The sequence below is a fragment of the Geotrypetes seraphini genome, chromosome 3 (genome assembly GCF_902459505.1).
Source record: "Geotrypetes seraphini chromosome 3, aGeoSer1.1, whole genome shotgun sequence".
Taxonomy (NCBI): Eukaryota; Metazoa; Chordata; class Amphibia; order Gymnophiona; family Dermophiidae; genus Geotrypetes; species Geotrypetes seraphini.
In genome coordinates, this window is record NC_047086.1 from 25,327,101 (window position 1) to 25,351,239 (window position 24,139).

Sequence of the window (24,139 nt, forward strand, 5' to 3'; positions counted from 1 at the left end):
GGGAGGCACCGTGAGCACACAGGTGGCATGGGAAGCGGCTCGGCTCTTCCTTTGGGCGGAGTCACACCTTCTGGACCTCTTGGACTCTCACCTAGCCGGGGTGGAGAATATTCAGGTGGACTTCCTCAGTCGTCACATCTTAGATCCTGGAGATTGATGTCTCAGCCCTGTGGCCTTTCAGTTGATAGTGCAGGCTTGGGGTCAGCCCCTGATGGCCATGAGTGGCATTGCCAAAGTGCCCCGCTTCTTCAGTTGTTGCAGGGTCGGTCTGGCCAAGGGTCTGGATGCTCTGATTCAACCATGGCCAAAGGAGGGGCTGTTGTTTGTGTTCTCTCCGTGGCCATTAGTGGGCAGAGTTCTTCTCCACATTGTTCGCTATCCAGGTCTTGTGGTTCTGGTGGCTCCGGCTTGGCCTCGACGTTCGTGGTATGCGGATCTGATGAGGCATCTGGTAGCGGATCCTCTTCCTCTGCCACTCTTGGACAACCTTCTGACGCAGGGTCCCATTCCCATGTTCGATTCGTCTCCCTTCTGTCTTACGGCTTGGCTCTTGAAAGGGGTCGCCTAGGTGAGAAGGGGTATTCAGATAAGGTGATCTCTACTCTCTTGGGGTCCCGGAGGCTTTCTATCTCTCGGGCTTATGTGCGGGTTTGGCGTCTCTTTGAGGGGTGAGGCCAGGCACGGGGAGTGGTCTCTTTTTGTGCTTCCCTGCCTAATATCCTGGAGTTCTTGCCAGATGGCTTGGTTTGGTCTTCTCTCCGGGTTCAGCTTGCGGCCTTGTCAGCTTTCGTGGGTTAGTGATGGGTCAGCGTTTGACAGTCATTCCTGAGGAGATTTGCTTTTTGCGGGCGGCCAAGTTGCTCAAGCCTCCCGTGCAACCCTCTGTTCCATCTTGGGATCTCATTCTGGTTTTTTCTGTTCTGGTGCGCCCACCTTTTGCACCGTTGGGCGGCTGCTCTTTGAAGGACCTTACTCTGAAGGCGGTCTTTTTGGTGGCCATTACTTCAGCTAGGCATGTTTCTGGGCTACAGGCTTTCTCTTGTAGGGCTCCCTTTTTGGAGTTTTCTAGGGAGCGGGTTGTCTTGAGGCCTGTTCATTCCTTTCTGCCAAAGGTAGTTTCTCCTTTTCATGTCAATCAATCTGTAGTCCTCCCGGTGTTGGGTAGTCGGGAGGGCTCTTCTGAGCCACGAGAGCTGCGCGAGTTAGATGTCGGTCGGGTCCTTCGCTCTTATGTGCAGCAGACCCAGGAGATCAGGAAATCAGATCATCTCTTTGTCCTTCTGGCTGGTCCTTGTAGGGGGGCTGGCGCTTCTACGGCTACTATTGTGCGCTGGATCGAGGAGACTATTGCTTCCGCTTATCTTCTGAGACAGAAGCCTGTTCTGGAGTTTTATCAAGGCTCATTCCACTCGGGGTCCGGCGGCTTCTTGGGCTGAGTCTTCGCTCGTGCCTCCAGTGGACATTTGTATGGCTGCGGTTTGGTCTTCCTTGCATTCCTTTGTCAGACTCTACCGGGTAGATGTTCAGGCGCGTCGGGATGCGGTGTTCGATGAGCGTGTTCTGGTGTCAGCCCTTTGGGGGTCCCGCCCGTGATGGGAACTGCTTTGGTATGTCCCATTCATAAAGATTAACCTCTAAACTAAACTAAACCTTAAGTTTATATACCGCATCCTCTCCACGGAAGTGGAGCTTGGCACGGTTTACAAGAACTTAAAATATAAGAAGAGAAAGGAAAAGGTTTACTGGTCTGGAGAGTGCTAAAGAAGGAGAAATTAGGTCCTTAGCTGCTAATTTACTTTCTTTTAGCTTCTCCAAACCAGTAAAGGTCCCCACCCTGTCTGTTGTTGTGTTGTTGGGGCTGTTGCGCGGGCAGTTTTGTTTTTTGCTGCAGGTTCTAGTATTTTTCTAGGGCCAGGGAGTATTAAAGAACAGCGGCTGTGGCTCGGCTGGCGAACTGTGGGGACATTTTCTTTCTGGTATCTCTCCTCTGCATTTTCCAACAGCATTTTGGGTACGTTAGTTGTTGCTCCTGTTCGGAGTATTGTTTATTTCTGTTTCCAGTTCTTGGTTCTGCTTGGCTATTCGGCACACTTATGAGATTAGAGAAGGGGATATCTTATGTACTATCTCACTGTTTTGTTTTCAGTCTCCACCTGCTGGTCATGATTGGATATATATCCATTCGTAAAGATTAACCTCTACTGGTCTGGAGAAGCTAAAAGAAAGTAAATTAGCAGGTAAGAACCTAATTTCTCCATATGCTTTAGATAGTTTGTATATGCTCTTACTTTATTGAATAGAGACAGATTACAGGACTAAATGCCACCTGTTTTGTTCCTAGGTGACTTATCAGCTAAAAATCCCATGCACGGCTTTATGTATGGTTTTAATGCTCCACAGATCACTCGGTAAATTGCAGTGGATTTCAATTTTTATGTTGTGTGGAGGAGTAACGCTAGTTCAGTGGAATCCAACAGAGACCACAAAAGTAAAGGTAAGTAGTAATATCTGTAATTTATGTTTTTGGACTAACGCTAGAAGTCTTATATGGCTTCAAAATGTGAAGGAAGGAGTGATCTAGTGGTGGTTAGAGCAGTGTGCTGAGAGTGGGGAAGGCGAGGCTTAAATCCTACTTCTCCCACTCACACTTCTTGTGATCTTGGGCAAGTTACCTCATTTTCAGTTGCTTCCAGTACTAACTTATATTGTAAGCCAGCGATTCTCAAACTATGGGTTGAAACTCCCAGTGGGATCATAAAAAGAGGACTGTTCTCCTTCCCTTTGGACTTCCCCCTCCCGATTCGTGGTTTTAGGACGCATGATTTTGATTATTCGCAATTTCCTAAAACCCGAATCACTCCTGCCTCTCGGGACCTTACCTGGTGGTCTTGCAGTCTTTCAGGGCAGGAACAATCTTCTACGCTCCTGCCCCATGCAGTTCCCGTTTTAGTCTCGAGAGACTACGGGAACTCAGGGCAGCTGTTTTGTATGAGTGATCTGCACAGGGCAGGAACATAGGAAGATCACTCCTGCCCTGAAAGACCGTTAGACTACCAGGTAAGGTCTGGGATGCCAGGAGTGAGGAGGGTTAGGTCATAGTCAGCCCAAAGGTTATTTGCAAATTTTCAATATTCGCAGGCTGGCTCTGCCCCTAATCCCCGTGAATATTGAGGGAGGAATGTAACCTGTGCCCAGAAATGGCACTCGGCATGGGACCAGGAAGTGATGTTAGAAGGGAGGCAATGCTGGCTTGAGCAGCAAGTGGAAAATGCTGCTTGTGGGGTGGGGGCAGAGAGGAGAAGAGGAGAGGCACCGTGCCCCCCTGCGAAGATGGCGCTCGGGGCTGTCCGCCCCGGCCTCTCTTACTGTGCCACTGCTTCCACTCCTCCTAAGAGCAAGATCTGGGGGCAAAACCTTGTTGTAGTCTATCTGGAACCAATGCAGCAGTTCTGCTGAAGAACTGCCTTTCCCGCTTCATATCCCTTACTGTAGAACTTCTATGCTTGGTTTCAGGTTTCAGCTGTTCACTTATTTGTGCTAAGCACAAAGCGTATTATTGGCAGATTAGGGCACACCTTGGAATTTATCAGGAAGTATCTTCCTAACATTGCAAAAGTACACAGAGTATCTTGCTAATTCTTGATGCCTTTATGCATTTTTCACATTGGGCTGCCTGAACAATATATCTCAAAATATAGCTGGAGTTTGTTTTGCTGTTCTACACAACACATTGTATACCAGTTTTCTCATTGCAAGGCCCTGGTCCAGTGGCAGTCCCCATTGACCTAGCTATAGCTCCCTAAACCTCTTTGGAGGTGTTGAGTGGCCTAATAGTAGAGTTGCTGCCTCTGCACCCAGAGGTTGGAGGTCAAATCCCAGGGCTGTGCCTTGTGACCCTGGGCAAGTCACTTAATCCTTTATTGTCTCAGGTACAAATAAGTACCTGTAGAAATGTAAACTGCTTTGAGTTGGTTCTATAACTACAAAAAGGTGGTATACAAGACTCAATCATGTTTCCTTTCTCTGAATACATACAATCTCCAGAACAACTACTCTGTTAGGAGTCAGCACCTGAGAAAAAAATTTTGGTGTCATTGTAGACTGCGCTGAAATCTTTCACTCGAGATGGTAGGAATTATTCGGAAAGGAAATCATAATGCCTATCTATGGCTCCATGGTGCAATCTCACCTTAATTTCTGTGTTCAGTCCTGGTCACTGTATCTCAAAAAAGGTATAGCGGAAATAGGAAAGGTTCAAAGAAGAGTGATCAAAATGATAAAGGGGATGAAACTCCTCTCATATGAGGGTAAGGCTAAAGAGGTTAGGGCTCTCCAGCTTGGAAAAGGGAATGCTGAGTGGGTGTAGAATGGATAAAAGTAATATTTTTATTCTTTCAAAAATTACAAAGACTAGGGGGACACTCAATGAAGTTGTGTGGAAATACATTTAAAACAAATAGGAAATAATTTTTTTTGACTAATTCAATAGTTAAGCTCTGGAACTCATTGCCAGAGAATGTATTAACAGCGGTTAGCGCAGCTGGGTTTAAAAAAGGTTTGGAAAATTTCCCGGAGGAAAAGTTCATAGTCTACTATTGAGACAGACATAAGGAAGCCACTGCTTGCCCTGGGATTGGTAGTATAGGATTGCCACTCAAGATTCTGCATGGAATCTTGGTAACGCTTTGGGGTTCTGGAATGATGCTACTATTTGGGTTTCTGTCGGGTACTTGTGACCTAGATTGGCCACTTGAAAACAGAATACCGGGTAGATGGACCATTGGTCTGACCCAGTATTACTATTTTTATGTTTTCATTTAGGACTGTGAGGCTCTCAGTGAATTTGAGTACCAATGCAAAAGGGTTATTCACCTCTACCTCAAGTTTTGTAGAAGGAATCATCTACAGCTTTTCAGCTTAGCCCCCTTGTGTCAGTGGGTAGTGCCCCATCTCTTCAGTTTTTCCTTTTGCAAGTGAGTTGAGAAGGTATCTTTTCTTCTGCTTTACAAATAATTAATTTATTATTTTTGGGTTTTTAATCTGAAACTTGAGGCTTCACGGTGCTACAGAGGTTCTCGGCTACGGGGAGATATGATTGAAGTCAACAAAATATTTTTTCACTCAGAGAATAGTTAAGCTTTGGAACACATTGCCAGAGGATGTGGTAAGAGCAGTTAATGTAGCTGGTTTTAAAAAAGGTTTGGACAAGTTCCTAGAGGGAAAAGTCCATAGTCTTCTGTTCAGACAGACATAGGGAAAGCCACTGCTTGCCCTGGATTGGTGGCATGGAATGCTTCTACTATTTGGGTTTTTGCCAGGTAATTTTGACTTGGATTGGCCTCCGTAAAGACAGAATACTGGGCTGGATGGTACATTGGTCTGACCCAATAAGGCTATTATTGTGTTCTTATGTTCTGGGATATCTCTTCCTGAGAGAAGATACAATCTCTAGTTCAAAGGAGTGTAGCTGGGGGGAGTGGGCAACCTTTTGGCAAGGGCACCTACCTAGCTGGTCTGTACTAACACTAAAAAAGCTCGGGGTGTGTTCCCCCGATTTATCGGGCACTTTAGCGCAGGCTCAGTGGCACCATATTGGTCCATAGGGCTGTAGTGGTGCTGGGTGCATCCCCTTGCCCCCCCCTAAGCCGGGGAGAATCTAGTGGACATTTCAGGCTCTCAGGGTCTAAAAGGCAGCCCGAAGAGACAAGTGGCTGGAGAAGTTTATGTGACTGTTTGAGGCAGAAATATCCTCCTTTATCCAGCTGCAGTTTGAGCTGATGCAGGCACAACACCAGGCAGTTCTGTGAGTACAGTGGGAGACTTTGGGGTGGTTCAAGAACTGAACTTTTGAGTGTCTCTGGGGCTTCCTATAGAGTCCCCTACCTCCATAATCCCATTTTCTTAATTTTTGAAAGTTTTATATAGCTCTCCTGGGTCATTTTTAATTCCAAAATGCTGCTGCTGCTGCAGCCATCATGGCATGGTCAGACAGACCATCTACAGGCAAAGAAGATGGTCTGCGCATGTGTCGGGATCGCTGGAGAGCGATCTGTGCAGTCGGTTGGGGGTGTGATTCCGATCGCCCTCATTTGCATGAGGGTGCTTCGTGAATCAGCTTCCCTGCCACAGATTGGATTGGATCTGATCCATGGTGAATCTAGCCCTTAGTCCTCAAACGACAGTTTGAAGCTGTAGCGCTGGGTATGAAGCGGCGGTGGCGGCAGCTTCCTTTTCGGTGTGTGCCTGCTATAAAATGCTATGCCTGCCTCCAGGTGGTTCTTTTGGAGGTCGATTATGTAGCAAACACTCTATATGACTTGTTAAGGGTCATGAGTAAAGTATGTGCTTATTCTATCTCTGCCCACAGAATGCTCTGGATCAGACAGTGGACGGGAGATTCTGCTTCTAAAGCTAATTTAAGCAGGCTTCCTTTCAGTGGATAAATGCTCTTTGGGAAAGGGTTGGACGACCTTATGGCCAGTATGGCAGATTGTTACCCTAAGTCATTATCCCCCGGGGGTATCAAGTCATGGTTCTTTTCATGGTTACAGATGGACTCACCAGTCATCGGCAGACTCCTCTGCTCAGAAATCATTTCACAGATCTAGGTAGAGGTTTACAGGCTCCAGAAGATTTCAAAAGTCAGGTTCCCGCTCAGCAGCTACTCCTAAGAAGTCCAGTGATGCCAGGCCAGAGTCTGAGCTACCCTGAATAGGAGAGAGATTCTTGGAGTTCAGAGAGACCTGAGCGAAGATGTGTTTAGACAAATGAATGCTAGACATTATTTGAGAGGAATTCTTTTGCCCTCGTTGGGATTTCTTTATGGGTTCTGCAGCCAGAAGACCATAGAAAGCAGTCAAAGTCTGAGCAACAGTAACATGGCTTTTGGATATTCAAGCCGTAGAGTCTGTGCCAGACACAGAATCGGGCTCAGGCAGATACTCCATATATTTTACTGTGCCCAAGCAAGATTTAGATGACTGGAGACCAATCCTGGATCTTAAGTCTGTCACTGCAGCAGGAGACCGTGCGCTTGATCATTGGCTCGGTGGCGCTGAGGGAATTCCTAGTCTCGCTGGACTTGACGGAGGCTTACTTACATATCCCCATTTTCCCAGAACACAGAAACTTTCTCAGGTTCTATGTGCTGGAAAAGCATTTTGAATTCTCAGCATTCCCGTCTGTTTGGCAACTTCACTTTGCACTTTTACCAAGGTAATGGTGGTGGCAGCAGCGCATTTGTACAAGGCATGGATTCAGGTGTACAAGTACTCAGGGCAGGATTAACCAATAGGCCCAGTAGGCACGTGCCTAGGACCCGAAATGGTCAGGAGGGCATCAACATTGTTTTTTCCAAATGGCGATCGGCTTCTCCAGCATCAATCGGCAATGCAGCCCCCCTCAATCGACAGCCCCCCCCCCCCCGATCAGCAGCGCGGGCCTCCTCCGATAGCAACGTATCCCCCCATCGACGGAAAGTAAGACAAGCAAGCAACGTGGGTAAGAAAGGCAACGGGAACTGTAATTGTGCAAGCGGTGCTGCTTGCCCAAAGCTTCCTTCTGACGCAGCTTCCTGTTTCCGCCTGGGCGCATGGTGAGGTGGGGCGGGGCAGGGGGGCCCAGTGTACTTGTGTGCCTAGGGGCCCCCGACGAATTAATCCTGCCCTGCACGTACTTGGATGATTGTTTGATCAGGGCTCTGTGACACTAGTTGTCCTCCCTGTGAATGGGCTTCGCTTGCCTTCTGTCTTAGGATCAATCTGGATTTGAAGAATTCTCTGTCTTTCAGAGGAGCCAAGAGGGTATTAAAAAAAACAACAACAAAAGATAATGCATAGGAGAATCCTAAAGACCATACAGTCTGGTTTAAGTCTCTGCAGGACGTGCGAATGGCTACAAGCTCTATGTATGGTTAGTGCTGGTTGCACGAGTTTGGATGTTATAATGTTGATTACTATGTTTGTTACATAGCAGGTAGGCATTGGAAGGTGCCTTGACTTAGGCGTCACTAGGCACTGCACCGCTATTTGCGCATAACCTTAATTGATATTTTGTAAATTGTTTTTTAATGGCATGGACAATTATCACGCCATTTAACCCACTAACAAACAAGTTGTGTGTGGATTTAAGTTAGGTGTCCGTGATTAGGGTGCCCAGCTGCACCTAACCTAGGCTCTATTTATAGAATCAAGCCCACAGTGCTAATAAAAGGGCCTCTTAGGCAGCTGGTTGTATGTGTTTCTAAAATAGTTCCAAAATAGAAACATAGAAACATAGAAATAGACGGCAGATAAGGGCCACGGCCCATCCAGTCTGCCCACCCTAATGACCCTCCCCTACCTTTGCCTAGTGAATAGAGCCCACGTGTCGATCCCATTTGGCCTTAAAATCAGGCACGCTGCTGGCCTCAATCACCTGCAGTGGAAGACTATTCCAGCGATCAACCACCCTTTCAGTGAAAAAGAATTTCCTGGTGTCACCTCGTAGTTTCCCGCCTCTGATTTTCCACGGGTGCCCTCTTGTTGCCGTGGGTCCCTTGAAAAAGAAGATATCTTCTTCCGCTACGATGCGGCCCGTGAGATACTTGAACGTCTCGATCATGTCCCTCCTCTCTCTGCGCTCCTCAAGCGAGTATAGCCGCAGTTTGTCTAACCTCTCTTCGTACGGGAGATCTTTGAGTCCCGAGACCATCCGGGTGGCCAGTCTCTGAACCGACTCCAATCTCAGCACATCTTTGCGATAATGTGGTCTCCAGAATTGCACACAGTATTCCAGGTGGGGCCTCACCATGGATCTATACAATGGCATAATGACTTCCGGCTTACGGCTGACGAAACCCCTGCGAATGCAACCTAGGATCTGTCTTGCCTTGGATGAGGCCTGCTCTACCTGGCTGGCAGCCTTCATGTCCTCACTGACGATCACCCCCAAGTCCCGTTCTGCAACCGTTCTTGTTAGGATCTCACCATTAAGAGTATAAGTCTTGTATGGATTGTGGTTGCCTAGGTGCATGACTTTGCATTTTTTGGCATTGAAGCTGAGTTGCCAGGTCCTAGACCAGCGCTCCAGTAGGAGTAGGTCGTGCATCATGTTGTCGGGCATTGAATCTTCGTCCGTTGTGCATTTTCCCACTACATTACTTAGTTTGGCGTCATCGGCGAATAATGATATTTTACCTCGAAGCCCTTCTGCCAAGTCTCTTATAAAGATGTTGAATAGGGTCGGTCCCAAGACCGAACCCTGTGGCACTCCACTGATCACCTCCGTCATTTCTGAGGGGGTGCCGTTCACCACTACCCTTTGAAGCCTACCACCAAGCCAGTTCCTAACCCATTTCGTCAATGTGTCACCTAATCCTATAGAACTCATCTTGTTCAGCAACCTGCGGTGTGGTACGCTATCGAATGCTTTGCTAAAGTCCAGGTACACGATGTCCAGGGATTCCCCAACATCCAGCTTCCCCGTCACCCAGTCAAAGAAGCTGATCAGGTTGGATTGACATGATCTTCCCTTAGTAAATCCATGTTGACGGGGGTCCCGTAGATTTTCCTCATCCAGGATCTTATCCAATTGTCGTTTGATCAGAGTTTCCATAAGTTTGCTCACTATAGATGTTAGACTCACTGGTCTGTAGTTTGCTGTCTCCATCTTTGAGCCTTTCTTGTGGAGTGGAATGACGTTAGCCGTCCTCCAGTCCAACGGGACGCTTCCCGTACTAAGGGAGAGGTTGAAGAGTGCCGACAGTGGCTCTGCCAAGACATCACTCAACTCCCTAAGCACCCTGGGGTGTAGGTTGTCAGGCCCCATTGCCTTGTTAACCTTGAGTTTTGACAGCTCATCGTAGACACTGCTGGGTGTGAATTCGAAGTTACTAAATGGGTCAACTGAGTCTGCCCTTGTCTGTAGTTGAGGGCCAAGCCCCGGCGCTTCACGGGTGAAGACTGAGCTGAAGTATTCATTTAATAGCTGGGCTTTTTCGGAATCCTTTTCCACATAGTCTCCGTTTGGTTTCCTTAGACGTACAATCCCGCCAGAGTTTTTACTTCTATCACTGATATACCTGAAGAAGGATTTATCTCTCTTCTGGATGTTCTTTGCCAGAGACTCCTCCATGTGAAATTTAGCCTCCCTGACTGCTGTTTTGACTGCTTTTGACTTGGTCAGGTAGTCTGCCCTAGAGTCTTGTTTCCCCGATTGTTTGTAAGAGATGAAAGCTTTTTTCTTTTCCTTGATGAGGTCCGAGATCTCCGCAGTGAACCATTGCGGCTTGTTGTTTCTTCGCCGCTTACTTACTAATTTAACATAGCGGTTTGTCGCTTCTTGTATGGTGGCTTTCAAAGTCGACCACATTTCTTCCACGCTATCGGTTTTTGCTTGGCTTTGTAGCGCCTGGTGAACAAAGGAACCCATGTCTTGGAAGTTTGTGTCCTTGAATTTGAGGACCTTGGTCAGCGTGTTAGATTTAGTGAAACCTTTCCTAAGATTGAACCATACCATGTTGTGGTCAGTGGAGGCCAATGTGTTGCCCACCGAGACCTCTGTGACACTTTCTCCGTTGGTAAGTAATAGGTCCAGTATTGCCTGATCCCTTGTTGGGTCTAACACCAGTTGCTTCAGACCAGCTCCTTTCATAGAGTTTAATAGCCTCCTGTTGCTGCCAGAATCGGAGGTTAGTGTATCCCAATCCACATCAGGCATGTTGAAGTCACCTAACAATACTGTGTCCCCACGCAAGGTGATATTTTCTATATCCCCGATTATTTCCATATCCAGGTCAACCTGTTGTCTTGGGGGTCTGTAAATTACGCCAAGATATAAGCATTTGTCCTTCCCTCTGGCCAAATTAACCCAAAGGGATTCTCCAGTGTATTGGACATCTGAGATTCTTGTGACCTTAATGTCATCTTTAGTATATAATGCTACACCTCCTCCCAATCTGCCTTCTCTGTCCCGGCGAAGCAAGTTGTAACCCGGTATGACCATGTCCCACCCATGGGAGTCTGTGAGCCAGGTCTCAGATATCGCCACCACATCCAGGTCGGCATTCCTTATTTCTGTTTCCAACTCCAGGATCTTGTTTCCCAAACTGTGTGCGTTGACGTACATAGCCCTCCATGTTGTATTTTTGTTACATATCAGTGGGGATATACCTGCTTGAGCTACTTGAACACCTACAGCATAATTTGCGTTATATATGTTCCCCCTAGACCCAGCAATCTTTGCACTGTATATGTTCCCCCTGGACCCAGAACTACAATGTGTATTCCCCACAGACCCAGATCTACAATGTGTATTCCCCAAAGACTCAGAATTACAATGTGTACTCCCCCTAGACCTGGAATTACAATGTGGCCCATACTTATGATTTGAACCTATCCCCGACTCGAAGGTGTGTGTACTCGCCCCTGACCCAAACTTTCGGTGACTTCTTACCTCATCCTCAAAACAGTATTTACAGTTTAGTTCGTTAGGTATGCTGTTTGTGTCTGTACCCTCCCCCGACTTACCTAGTTTAAAGCCCTGTGAAGTAGGCGGGCTAGACGGTGTCCAAGGACATTCTTCCCTCTTCTGGTCAAGTGTAGGCCGTCGTGTCCATGTAGTCCGTGCAAAGCTTCCCCATGGTGCACGAACCCGAAGTTCATCTCCTTGCACCATCCTCGCAGCCAGTCGTTTGCCCTCTGTATTCGATCATCTCTGGCTCTGCCCTTGCCCCTCACAGGGAGAATCGAGGAGAAGACCACCTGCGCATTCATCCTCCTCAGCTTCTCCCCCAGGGCTCTGAAGTCCTCAGGTATGCTGTTCGTGGTGCTCCTGGCGGTGTCGTTAGTTCCGACGTGGATTAGAATCATGGGGAAGTGGTCACGGGGCTTGATGAGTCTGTCAAGGCAAGCGGTTACATCCCGGATCCTGGCCCCTGGCAAACAGCAGACCTCTCTTGATTGTAGGTCTGATCTGCAAATTGGTCCCTCGGTGCCCCTCAGCAGCAAATCCCCGATAACCACCACTCTGCGCTTCTTGGGGGTGGGCCATTCTGTTGAAATAGGTACACTTCCCCCTCCGAATCCGTGGTTTCAGCATCTGCGGATTCGGTTATTCACGATTTTAAAACAAAAAATCCATTTTAATTTTTTGGGTTATTTTAAGCCCTCGAGAGACTACGGGAGCTCAAGGCAGCCATTTCCTATGAGCGATCTGCAAGGGGCAGGAGCGTGGGAAGATCGCTCCTGCCCCAAAAACCCGCTAGACCACTAGGTAAGGCTTAAGGAGGGGCTTACAGGGTTTAAAATAGCCAGGGGGAAGCGGGGGTTAGGGGCAGAACTGGCCCGAATATTATTCGCGGTTTTTTAATATTCACGGGCCGGCTCTGCCCCTAACCCCCATGGACAAAGGGAGAAGTGTCCCTACTTGGACTTCCAACCTAGGTAAAAAGGTTACCAGAAGTGCAGGAAGTGTGAGTTTTGGAAGTCCCCGAATTGGGGCTGCATCTGTTTCATTTTGTGTATGTTACTTTTGTGATGTCACCTAGGAATAGGCGGTTGATAAATTTATAAAATAAATAAGGCCCTCTGTGCATGTGCAGACGTTGACGTGATGATATCGTATCGACGTCCGTGCATGCGCAGAGAACCTCCAGACCTTGGGGAAGGAGAGAAGAGGTTCGTATGTGGGCAGGACTGGAGGCAGAGCAAGGTGGGTACAGGTGTCTTCCTTTTATTTTAAAGAGGAAGTTTGGCAAATCTAAACCTAGGCAACCTACTATAACTTACTCTCTAAATAAGTTAGGCTCCAAAAGCATATTTCTAAGAGTTAAGGCTACCCAGGGACCCACTCTAAGGGAGAGGCCTCTTCAGCCGCAACCTAACCTCTGGAGGTTGGCAGGTTTTTTATCCCACCATTAATGGTAGGCGGGACAGCATTAATCCAAGTCCTGGTGTGCAGGAAGTGAGATCAAAAGCTAGAGACAGCCCCTCCCTCACACTGATCTTTTTTTCTGCAGCTTTTTTTTTCTGCTTGTGAGATACAGTAAAACCTTGGATTGCAAGTAACTTGGTTTGCAAGACAAGCAAAACATTTTATCAAATTTTAACTTGATATACAAGCAATGTCTTGCAATACAAGTACATACAGTATACATGCGTCGCATCATCACAACTGAGCCAATGGTTCTGCTCTCTCCGATGCTGCAAGAGTATAGTGACTGTTCTAAATGAGTGAGGTCTTGCAGTACGTATAGTATTTTGTATTAAAGTTTTTGGGTTGTGGAACGAATCGTCTGAGTTTCCATTATTTCCTATGGGGAAATTTGCTTAGATATACGAGTGCTTTGGATTACAAACATGCTTCTGGAACAAATTATGCTCGCAAACCAAGGTTTTACTGTACCAGGAGAAGGAATTTGAAAACTGGACTTCTTGTTTTGATAGTGTATTTTGCACCACACTGCTGCAGGGTAATGTAGGCCAGATTGTGTTATATTGAAAATCATGTTACTTGAGTTATATCATTTTACTTTGCCATTCCTAGAATATAGAAACTGCAGACTATTCACAATGCAATCTGATTTGCCTCCTTTATATATTTCGCTTTTCAGATGGAACAGAAACCAATGATAGGCTTTGTTGCTTTAACTATCGCTGTGCTGTGTTCGGGATTTGCAGGTAAATCAATAAAGAGTAAGCTTTTCTTGAACTCTTCCTATTCTCATTGCTCTGAAAGGGTTCAGTATATGTATAGGTTTATAAAACTTTTCCGTTCAATATACAGCCCACAGCAGTCAACAGTTAGCTTGCTAACTGCCCCAGGAATTTAATACCAGGCTTTATTTGGGCACCAGTGTTGGATATCTGGTGTGAATTTAAACTGAGCTAGCTGCTGGAGCTTATGTGTGTCCCAGCTTTAGCCTCTCCAATACCCCCCCCCCACACACACACTTAGGTCCCCCTTCTTGGACTTAGCTTAGCAACAGACATGCAGTACTGTGAGACTGCCGCTAGGGTTCATGTCATCCATTTTGATGCTGGACCAGTGATAGGCAGGAGCTAAGGGGCATTGCATCTGCCCATATGATCCTCTAGACCAGTGTATTGCAAACTGTGTGCCTCCTGAGATTTCAAGTGTGCCGCGACATACTGGCGAGGAGGAGAGTCAACCACACCAGCTGACCGCCTACAGGATGTGCCTCCCGCGGCAAGAGGCACGTCCTGTAGGAAGTCAGCTGGCACAGATAACTCTCCTCCTGGCCCATGTTACTCCTCCTCTCCCCGCACCTCTTGGATCTCTCCACCAAAGCGGGTCGAGGTCAGATGGGCCTCCACGCATATGTGGACTTTGATGTGATGACATCACGCATGCACATGACATCATCACATCAAAGTCCGCGCACTTCTGGCTGTCTTCTGGCCAGGGCACTGGATTTAGTGTGTTGCCGGCTGGAAAGTTTGCGAGACACTGCTCTAGACCAGTGTTCTTCAACCACTGGTCCATGGACCGGTGTCGGTCCACAGAAATTTCCTGCTGGAACGCAGGGCCGGCACGTGCATTGGGCTCAAGATAGTGTTTGTCAGCCACCGGTCTACGGTGCGATCGATGTGGCGTTGTCTTCGGGCTGGCTACGTCTTCCTTAGTGCTGCAGTGCACAAAGCCGTGGGCAGAGGCTCCTACACGCGTCCTGCACCTAAACCGGAATCCTTCTCTCTTGACATTGCAACATTAGAGGGAAGACTTCCAGATTGGATGCGCGAGGAGCTGCTGCCCATGGCTTTGTGCACTGTAGGACTGAGGAAGAGGGAGCCTGCCCGAAGATAATACCAGGGGGCGGCATAAAATGGCCAGTTGGGAGCAGGCTAGAAGGCAAGGCACAGCATGGAGGGAGGGAGATCAACAGTAGGGGGAATGATTTTATTTTTGAATTTAGTGATTGATTTTCATCTGCTGTCTGTATTTTGCACTATTGAGGAAGAAATGCATTTGTTTCTTTTCTTCTGGGGTTGTACTGCATGCAGAGTCTTGCATCTTAGGGTTTGTTTGTATATGTAAGTACTTTTAGTCCTGTATTTGCATGGTATCTGTGTTCTGGTAGGAATGAATATTGAGAAGCATACAGTATGCTTTGTGTAGTTTAATTTTGTGGTTAACCATTATGTGTTGTTAATACAATTATATTGTGTGTGTGTGTGTGCTCACCCTAAATTATAAGGGGGTTATGGTGAGATATACATCTGGCACCATTTATGTGAAGTTCCCAGCAGTGCCCTCTAAAGTATCCCATTGCTCTGTTGTGATGTCTGTGTGGCCAGTCCATTATTATGCTGGCCCCACCCACGTCCAAATGGTCAGAATTAGGACATTTTCAACCTGAATGTTTTTCTGATCGAAAGTGGGATATAAAGTTAGACGTTCTAGTGGCCTAGAAATCCCAGTGGCCAAGATGTCTAAGTAGACAATTTTCACTAAGTTTGCCATTTGAAAATGGCCATTTTTGTTCTCTCAACTTTGGACATTCAGCTGGAAATGTCCAAGTTGTACTTAGACTTTTCTTTTTTGAAAATGCCCCTCCATGTGTTTTAATACATAATTGCAAAGGGAGCATGCACATGGGCAGGGCATGGGCAGGTCACACATTTAGGCACCAAATTTGTAGAACAGTGTAAATAGCATGCCTAGATGCAAACATTAGGTGCTGACATTTATACCTGCCTTTAACTTGGTATAAGTGTTGGTACCTAAATGCTGATGCCCAAATGCCAACTTAGGATCTTCTATTAGGGTCATTCCATGTCAAGTGGTTCAGAGCTCCCCCCACTCCACCATCTCAGAAACTGATGAAATTTTTTCAGGGACCTCTAATGAAGATATCCAAAGTTTTGTGGCATGGTCTTTTTTTTTTTTTTTATATATTATTTTTTATTTTTAAATTTTACAGAAAGTGTACAACATATTAAAATACAATTGATAAATATATAATAACACTTTTATATCTAATACATTATGTTCTAAATATATTTTTTATCCCCTCTCCCTCCCCCCACCCTTCTATTACTTTTCAATTCATACATTACATATTGTATAATATACTATAACATATTATGTAGAAATCATTTTCATTACCCCCCCTCTATGTGTGTCATAATAAAGATATTTAAAAGAAGAAAAGAAGAAGAAAACTCATAGTATTTATTCATTACAATATTTTGTCAATGGCCCCCATATTTTTATAAATTTAATATATGTCCCTCTTTGTATTGCTATTACTCTTTCCATTTTGAATATATGACATATTGTGTTCCACCAAAATGTATAATTTAGGTTATTATAATTTTTCCAATTGTTGGTTATATGTTGAATGGCAACCCCTGTCATGATTAATAAAAGCTTGTTATTTTCTGGTGAAATTTGACTTTTTTTCCTCATCATCATTCCAAATAATATTGTATCATATGATATTGCTATATGATTTTCCATCAATTTATTAATTTGTGGCCAAATTGAATTCCAAAAAGATTTAATATAGGGACAATGTGGCATGGTCTTAACTAGGTCCAAGGGTTACAATCCTCTCAATATTCCATAATTCAAGACAGACTATATTGTTTGCTAGGAAAGTAGAGAACTTTGAAAATTTCACTAAGATGTTGAAACTTAGGATTTTGAACTTTCCTAAAAATCTGACAATGTCTGCAAAAGATCTATTTTATAAATTTTTGAAGGAAGTATTTAAGTACTCTGAGAAAGGACTTCCTTCTCTTCATAAAATATATTTCCTGCCAACTTCAAAAAACTCCTCCATTGGCTTTGTCTGAATCCTCAAGTCCTTTGAATATAACTAATATTCTGGAATCCTTGGAGGAGGAGGTCATATGTCATTCGACTCTTCTGGTGATATTTGTTTTCCAGCAGGATAAGGAGGCACTTCTAAGACTATTTTTTTAGGCTTAAAGAAGTAACCTTCTTAGAAAGTAAGATTAGTATGTCCAGATGTCTCGAAAACAACCCAGACCAGGAGAGAGGTTCCTTGAATTAAGGCAACATGTGCTTGCCCTGGGAACAAAATTCCAATTAAGATATCCATGCAAGTGTATGATCCAACTGGATCAGAATTCCTATATATTTTTTTAACCCTGCCAGTTGCAATTTTTTCTTATTGCCTAGTGCCTCAGTCTGAGGCAATTCCAATGGACCCCAGTTAAATAGGTCTATGCAATTTAGGAGATGTAACACTATGAAATTGATTTGCAAATGAAAATAATTCCTTTTGTATTCTCTCTAAATGTGAATTGTCTCCCCCCCCCTATATATGGACTAAGAAATTTCAAAAAGTTTTAAGGTCTGTAGACCTAATTCTATATTTCCTTTGTTGTTAAAATGTGAACATAAGAATTGCCGCTGCTGGGTCAGACCGGTGGTCCATTGTGCCCAGCAGTCCACTCATGCGGCGGCCCTCTGATCAAAGACCAGCGTCCTAACTGAGACTAGCCCTACCTGCGTACGTTCCGATTCAGCATAAACTTGTCTAACTTTGTTTTGAATCCCTGGAGGGTGTTTTCCCCTATGACAGACTCTGGAAGAGCATTTCAGTTTTCTACCACTCTCTGGGTGAAAAAGAACTTCCTTACGTTTGTACGGAATCTATCCCCTTTCAATTTTAGAGAGTTCCCTCTCGTTCTCCCTACCTTGGAGAGGGTGAACAACCTGTCCTTATCTACCAAGTCTGTTCCTTTCAGTACCTTGAATGTTTCAATCATGTCCTGTTGCAATCTCCTCTGTTCGAGGGAGAAGAGGCCCAGTTTCTCTAATCTTTCACTGTATGGCAACTCTTCTAGTCCCTTAACCATCTTAGTCGCTTTCTCTGGACCCTTTCAAGTAGTACCGTGTCCTTCTTCATGTACAGCGACCAGTGTTGGAGGCAGTACTCCAGGTGAGGGCGCACCATAGCCCGGTACAACGGCATGATAACCTTCTCTGATCTGTTTGTGATCCCCTTCTTTATCATTCCTAGCATTCTGTTCGCCCTTTTCGCCGCTGCTGCACATTGCGCGGACAGCTTCATTGACTTGTCGATCAGAACTCCCAAGTCTCGTTCCTGGGAGGTCTCTCCAAGTACCGCCGCAGACATCCTGTATTCGTGTATGAGATTTTTGTTACCTACATGCATCACTTTACACTTATCCACGTTGATCCTCATCTGCCATGTCGATGCCCATTCCTCCAGCCTGATTGTCATGTTGCAGATCTTCGCAATCCCCTTGCGTCTTCACTACTCTGAATAACTTCGTATCGTCTGCAAATTTAATTACCTCACTCGTCATACCAATGTCTAGATCGTTTATAAAGATGTTGAAGAGCACGGGTCCAAGCACCGAGCCCTGCGGCACCCCACTGGTGATGCTCCTACAGTCCGAGTATTGTCCATTTACCCCCACTCTCTGTTTCCTATGATCCAGCCAGTTTTTAATCCATGTGAATATTTCACTCTCTATTCCATGGCTCGCAATTTTCCAAAGTAGTCGTTCATGCGGAACCTTGTCAAACACCTTCTGAAAATCCAGATATACGATGTCGACCGGATCGCAGTCTTTATTTTTATTCAAGAATAATTGGATAAATACATTTTTTAAAAACCCAATGCTGCTGTTCTACCATTTCGGCCATCTCTGCCCTTCCTAAAAAGATTTTGCCTTATGGTTGAGTGCCATTCATGGGATTCATTGTTATGTGTGGTTTTCTATGAAATATGGTTAAAAATCAGTTTATGATAGGCTAATTTAAAAAACCCCCATTTTGTTTGGTATTTGTAAACTAAAACAGAAAAAAATGCAGCCTAAAGAACAGTCTTACCAGAAATTCAAATTTATTTCCATTGACCAAGAACTCCCCCCACCCTCATTCTGCGACTAGTTTATAAAGGGTGAGTATGGAGACAATCAAATTGTTTCAAGTTTCAAGTTTATTAGATTTATTGATTAATCGCTTAATCATACTTCTAAGCGATGTACAGTTTAAAATTTACAATTGTTAGGTGACAATACAATAAATAAAAATACTTAAAAAAGGACAGAATTACACTCAATTTAACATATTCATAACATTAGGTAAGGAGGAATGAAATACAAATCTTTAAAGTAAAGAGAAAACATTAAGGTCACTTAGGTTAGACTGAACTCACATGGAGAGCTGGGTATATACTATTAGACCAGGAAATGTAGTGCCATTAAACATGATTCGACAGCTACTGTATTTTCTTTCAGCTCAGCTCTGATAAAATTGCTCCCACAAAGTTTACATCAGGTTTCCTCTTTCATTCTCTGGTAGTGTGAATGGATGTTATCCCAGGACAAGCAGGCAGCATATTCTTGACTGATGGGTGACGGCACCGACGGAGCCCCGGTACGGACAATTTTAGAGTGATGCTAGCAAATAGATCAGGGAACTATGCTTTCCATTTTTCTTTTTACCTTAAGCATCTCATTCAGACTTTGTCATCTTTTGAGAAATAGCTCCCTGACTGTAAAAAATCTGCCTTTCGCCAAACTTCTTCATCGCTCTTACAACTGCGCAAGTTCATGGTCAGAACAATCTATGACACCTTTGAGCTGACCTCTAGGGCCACGGCTATGTCGGTAGCTATGCGGCGACTGACTTGGCTCAGAGTTTCAGAACTCGATGTCAATCATCAAGATCGACTGGCCAATGCACCTTGTTTGGGGGATGAGCTGTTTGGAGAATCCATGGACTCCACTACTCAGAAACTCTCAGCTCATGAGACTCGATGGGACACTCTCCTTAAGACAAAGAAGAAGACCCCACCTACTAGGCCTTTTCGCCAACAATCGGCCTATCAACGTAGATTTGTGGCTCGTCCTTTACCTCAGACCCAGCAGCAACCCAGGCGTCAGAGGCAACAACAGAGACAAGCTGCTAGACCAGCACAGCAGCAACAGCAAGTGAAACCTCCCCCTTCACAGAAATCAACTCAACCCTTTTGACTTGGTTCTCCAGGACATAGCCAGTCTCCCTGCTTCTGCCCATCTTCAGCAGCCCATAGGAGGACGCCTTACTCATTTCAAATCATCACCTCGGATCAGTGGGTCCTCAACATCATCCGCCACGGCTACTCTCTCAATTTCCAGACTCTTCCTGCCCAAAGTCTGCCAAGAGAGTCTGCTTTGAACACTTCTCAGTCTTCCCTCCTTCTTCAAGAGATTCAATCCCTCCTTCTTCTGAACGCCATAGAGGAGGTTCCTCTGGGTCAAAAGGGGCAGGGATTTTACTCCCGTTACTTTCTAGTTCCCAAAAAGACAGGAGATCTCAGACCCATTTTAGATCTTCGCGATCTCAACAAATGCTTGGTAAAAGAGAAATTCAAGATGCTTTCTCTAGCTACTCTTTATCCTCTTCTCAATCAAGGCGACTGGCTATGTTCCCTAGATCTCAAAGAAGCATACACTCACATACTGGTCAATCTGGCCTCCAGACAGTACCTCCGCTTCATGATCAACCATTGTCATTACCAATACAAGGTGCTACCCTTCGGTCTGGCCTCCTCTCCAAGAGTGTTCACCAAATGTCTGATTGTGGTGGCCGCCTTTCTACGTTCCCACCACCTTCAGGTGTTTCCTTACCTGGACGATTGGTTGATAAAGGCCGATTCTTCTCAGATAGTTCTCCAGGCCACCAACCAGACCATCATGTTTCTACAACTTCTGGGGTTCGAGATCAATCTACCCAAATCTCATATTATCCCCACTCAGAGACTTCAATTCATTGGAGCGGTGCTGGACACAGTCCTCATGAGAGCTTTTCTGCCGTCCAACCGTCTTCACACTCTCCAATCTCTGTGTCAGCAGGTGCTTCATCAACGTTCCATCTCTGCCAAGCAAATGATGATACTCTTGGGTCACATGGCCTCCACAGTTCATGTCACACCCTTCGCACGTCTCCACCTACGCACTCCTCAATGGACCCTAGCGACCCAGTGGTCCCAAGCGACGGATCCTTGCTCACGACACATATCTGTGACATCCTCTCTTCATCAGTCTCTACAATGGTGGTTGATATCCTCAAATCTCTCCAGAAGTGTTTTGTTCCATCTACCTCCTCATCAACTTGTCATCACCACCAACGCCTCCCCTTATGCCTGGGGAGCTCATTTGAACGAATTCCAAACTCAAGGACTTTGGACAGCCCTGGAAATGAAGCATCACATCAATTTCCTGGAACTCTGAGCGATGTTTTATGCCCTCAAGGCCTTCCAACATCTTCTCTTTCCTCAAGTCCTCCTGCTGTGAACAGACAATCAAGTTGCGATGTATTACATCAACAAGCAGGGGGGGACAGGCTCTCGCCTCTTGTGCCAGGAAGCCCAGAAGATTTGGGCTTGGGCCACAGAATTGGGAGAACAGAATTCTTTAGCAGACAAGCTCAGCAGAATTCTTCAGCCTCACGAGTGGACACTCGATCCTTTAACTCTACAGTCCATCTTCGCTCAGTGGGGCACTCCTCAGATAGACCTCTTTGCAGCTCCTCACAATCACCAGCTGCCCCTATTCTGCTCCAGACTCTACTCTCCTCACCGTCTGGCAGCGGATGCATTTCTCCTCGATTGGTCCAATCTGTTCCTGTACGCTTTCCCTCCTCTGCCTCTCATGTTGCGAACCTTGTTCAAGCTCAAGAGGGAAAGAGCCACCATGATTCTGATTGCTCCACGGTGGCCCAGGCAACATTGGTTCTCCCTTCTACTTCAACTCAGTTCCAGGGAACCTATTCTACTTCCACAATTTCCTTCTCTGCTCACACAACATCAGGAGACCCTTCTGCATCCCAACCTCCAGTCTCTGCACCTGACAGCCTGGTATCTCTCGGGCTAACTTCAAATGATACTCTTTTATCTCTGCCCGTTCGTTCTGTCCTGGATGCCTCCAGGAAACCGGCCACTCTGCAATGTTACCATCAGAACTTGGACACGGTTTTCTTCCTGGTGTCTTCATCATCATAATCCTACGTCCCTTGCTGTGGAGACCGTGTTGGATTACCTTCTTTCTTTGTCTGATTCTGGTCTCAAGTCTACTTCCATCAGAGTCCACCTCAGTGCTATTGCTGCTTTTCATGAGCCAGTCCATGGGAAACTCCTTTCAGCTCATCCCTTGGTCTCCAGATTCATGCGAGGACTTTTCAATGTGAAACCACCTCTTAAACCTCCTCCTGTGATCTGGGATCTTAACGTGGTTCTTTCAGCCTTAATGAAACCTCCGTTTGAACCTTTGGCCACGGCTTCTTTCAAATTTCTTACTTGGAAGGTTCTCTTCCTGATTGCTCTCACCTCTGCCAGGAGGGTCAGTGAGCTCCATGCACTAGTAGCAGACCCACCCTTTACCGTCTTTCATCATGACAAGGTGGTTCTGCGTACACATCCAAAGTTTCTCCCTAAGGTTGTCTCTGAATTCCATCTCAACCAATCCATTGTTCTGCCTGTTTTCTTTCCGAAACCTCATTCTCACTCTGGAGAACAGGCTTTGCATACTTTGGACTGTAAGCGGGCTTTAGCTTACTACTTAGACCGTACTAAACCCCACAGATCATTCCCTCAACTCTTTCTGTCCTTTGATCCGAATAAATTGGGACATCCTGTTTCTAAACGTACGCTGTCCAATTGGCTCGCAGCGTGCATTTCTTTCTGTTATGCTCAGACCGGACTGACTCTGGAAGGTTCTGTCACGGCCCATAGAATTAGAGCTATGGCAGCATCTGTAGCTTTCCTCCGTTCCACTCCTATTGAGGAAATCTGCAAGGCTGCCACTTGGTCCTCAGTTCATACTTTTACATCTCACTATTGTCTGGACGCATTCTCCAGACGGGATGGTCACTTCGGCCAATCTGTTTTGCAAAATTTGTTTTCCTAATGGCCAACCTTCCCACCATCCCTCTTTTTGTTAGCTTGGAGGTCACCCATCAGTCAAGAATATGCTGCCTGCTTGTCCTGGGATAAAGCACAGTTACTTACCGTAACAGGTGTTATCCAGGGACAGCAGGCAGATATTCTTGCGTCCCACCCACCTCCCCGGGTTGGCTTCATAGCTGGCTTATCCTAACTGGGGACCGCGCGCCTCCGTCGGGCGGGAAGGCACTCGTGCGTGCGTGGTGCGGCCTGCTAGAACTTTCCAAGTTCTTAAAGTGCAATCACTCTAAAATTGTCCGTACCGGGGCTCCGTCGGTGCCGTCACCCATCAGTCAAGAATATCTGCCTGCTGTCCCTGGATAACACCTGTTACGGTAAGTAACTGTGCTTTATTGCTCTTCACATGCTTTTGACTCACTTGTTAATCCATGTCTTCTATTCCAGGGGTTTACTTTGAAAAAGTTTTGAAAAGTTCTGGCACCTCTTTGTGGGTGAGGAATATTCAAATGTACATATCTGGCATAGTGGTGACTTTAATTGGTGTCTACATTTCGGATGGTCATCAAATCAATGAAAAGGGGTTTTTCTTTGGCTACACATTCCTAGTCTGGTTTGTGATTTGTAAGTATCTAGAGAGATCTCCCCCACCCCCCAAATATTTTTGTATGACTGATAATCTACTTTATTTCTTTATGGTTCTATCTAGTCAAGAGATACTAAGACCAATGTTCTGTAGTATGCTTTTTCAAAGCATAAATTTCATCTATACAAATATCAGCAAACAAAGCAAAAGTCAGATGTTCCACAGTCAAAGAACGGAGGTCCAAAACACAAAAGAAAAAGAGACTGTGGAAAACAATGATCTTGATGAGGCGTTTATTGTAATGAAATAAAAGTGCAAGTCCAAAAGGAATAATGTCCATTTAATGAATAACTGACGTGTTTCGGCCTTCTTCAGGGGTCCAGGTCAGTATACACTCAATGGTATAAAGATAAATAAATAAAACCTTGTCCGTAGAGACGCAGGAATGAATAAAAGCACTTCTGACGAAGGCTTTTTGCCAAAACACAGACAGTGTAGGGTCCGTATTACACCATATGTCAGTTATTCATTAAATGGACATTATTCCTTTTGGACTTGTACTTTTATTTCATTACAGTAAACGCCTCATCAAGATCATTGTTTTCCACAGTCTCTTTTTCTTTTGTGTTTTAGCCATCTATATAAATACAGTGGTACCTCGGTTT

At 45.5% G+C, this 24,139-nt stretch overlaps 1 protein-coding gene across 3 annotated transcripts in view; it reads left to right on the forward strand.

Annotated features, from left to right (window-relative positions):
• Positions 1-24,139, forward strand: part of SLC35A1 (solute carrier family 35 member A1) — an 87,931-nt gene that overhangs the window by 36,857 nt on the left and 26,935 nt on the right. For 2 of the 3 annotated variants that reach the window (XM_033938024.1, XM_033938026.1), the window contains exons 4-6: positions 2,342-2,494; positions 13,592-13,658; positions 23,336-23,512. In XM_033938024.1, coding sequence (XP_033793915.1) covers positions 2,342-2,494; positions 13,592-13,658; positions 23,336-23,512 — 397 coding nt within the window. The remainder of the gene's footprint in view (positions 1-2,341; positions 2,495-13,591; positions 13,659-23,335; positions 23,513-24,139) is intronic. The other variant, XM_033938027.1, reaches the window with a different exon arrangement.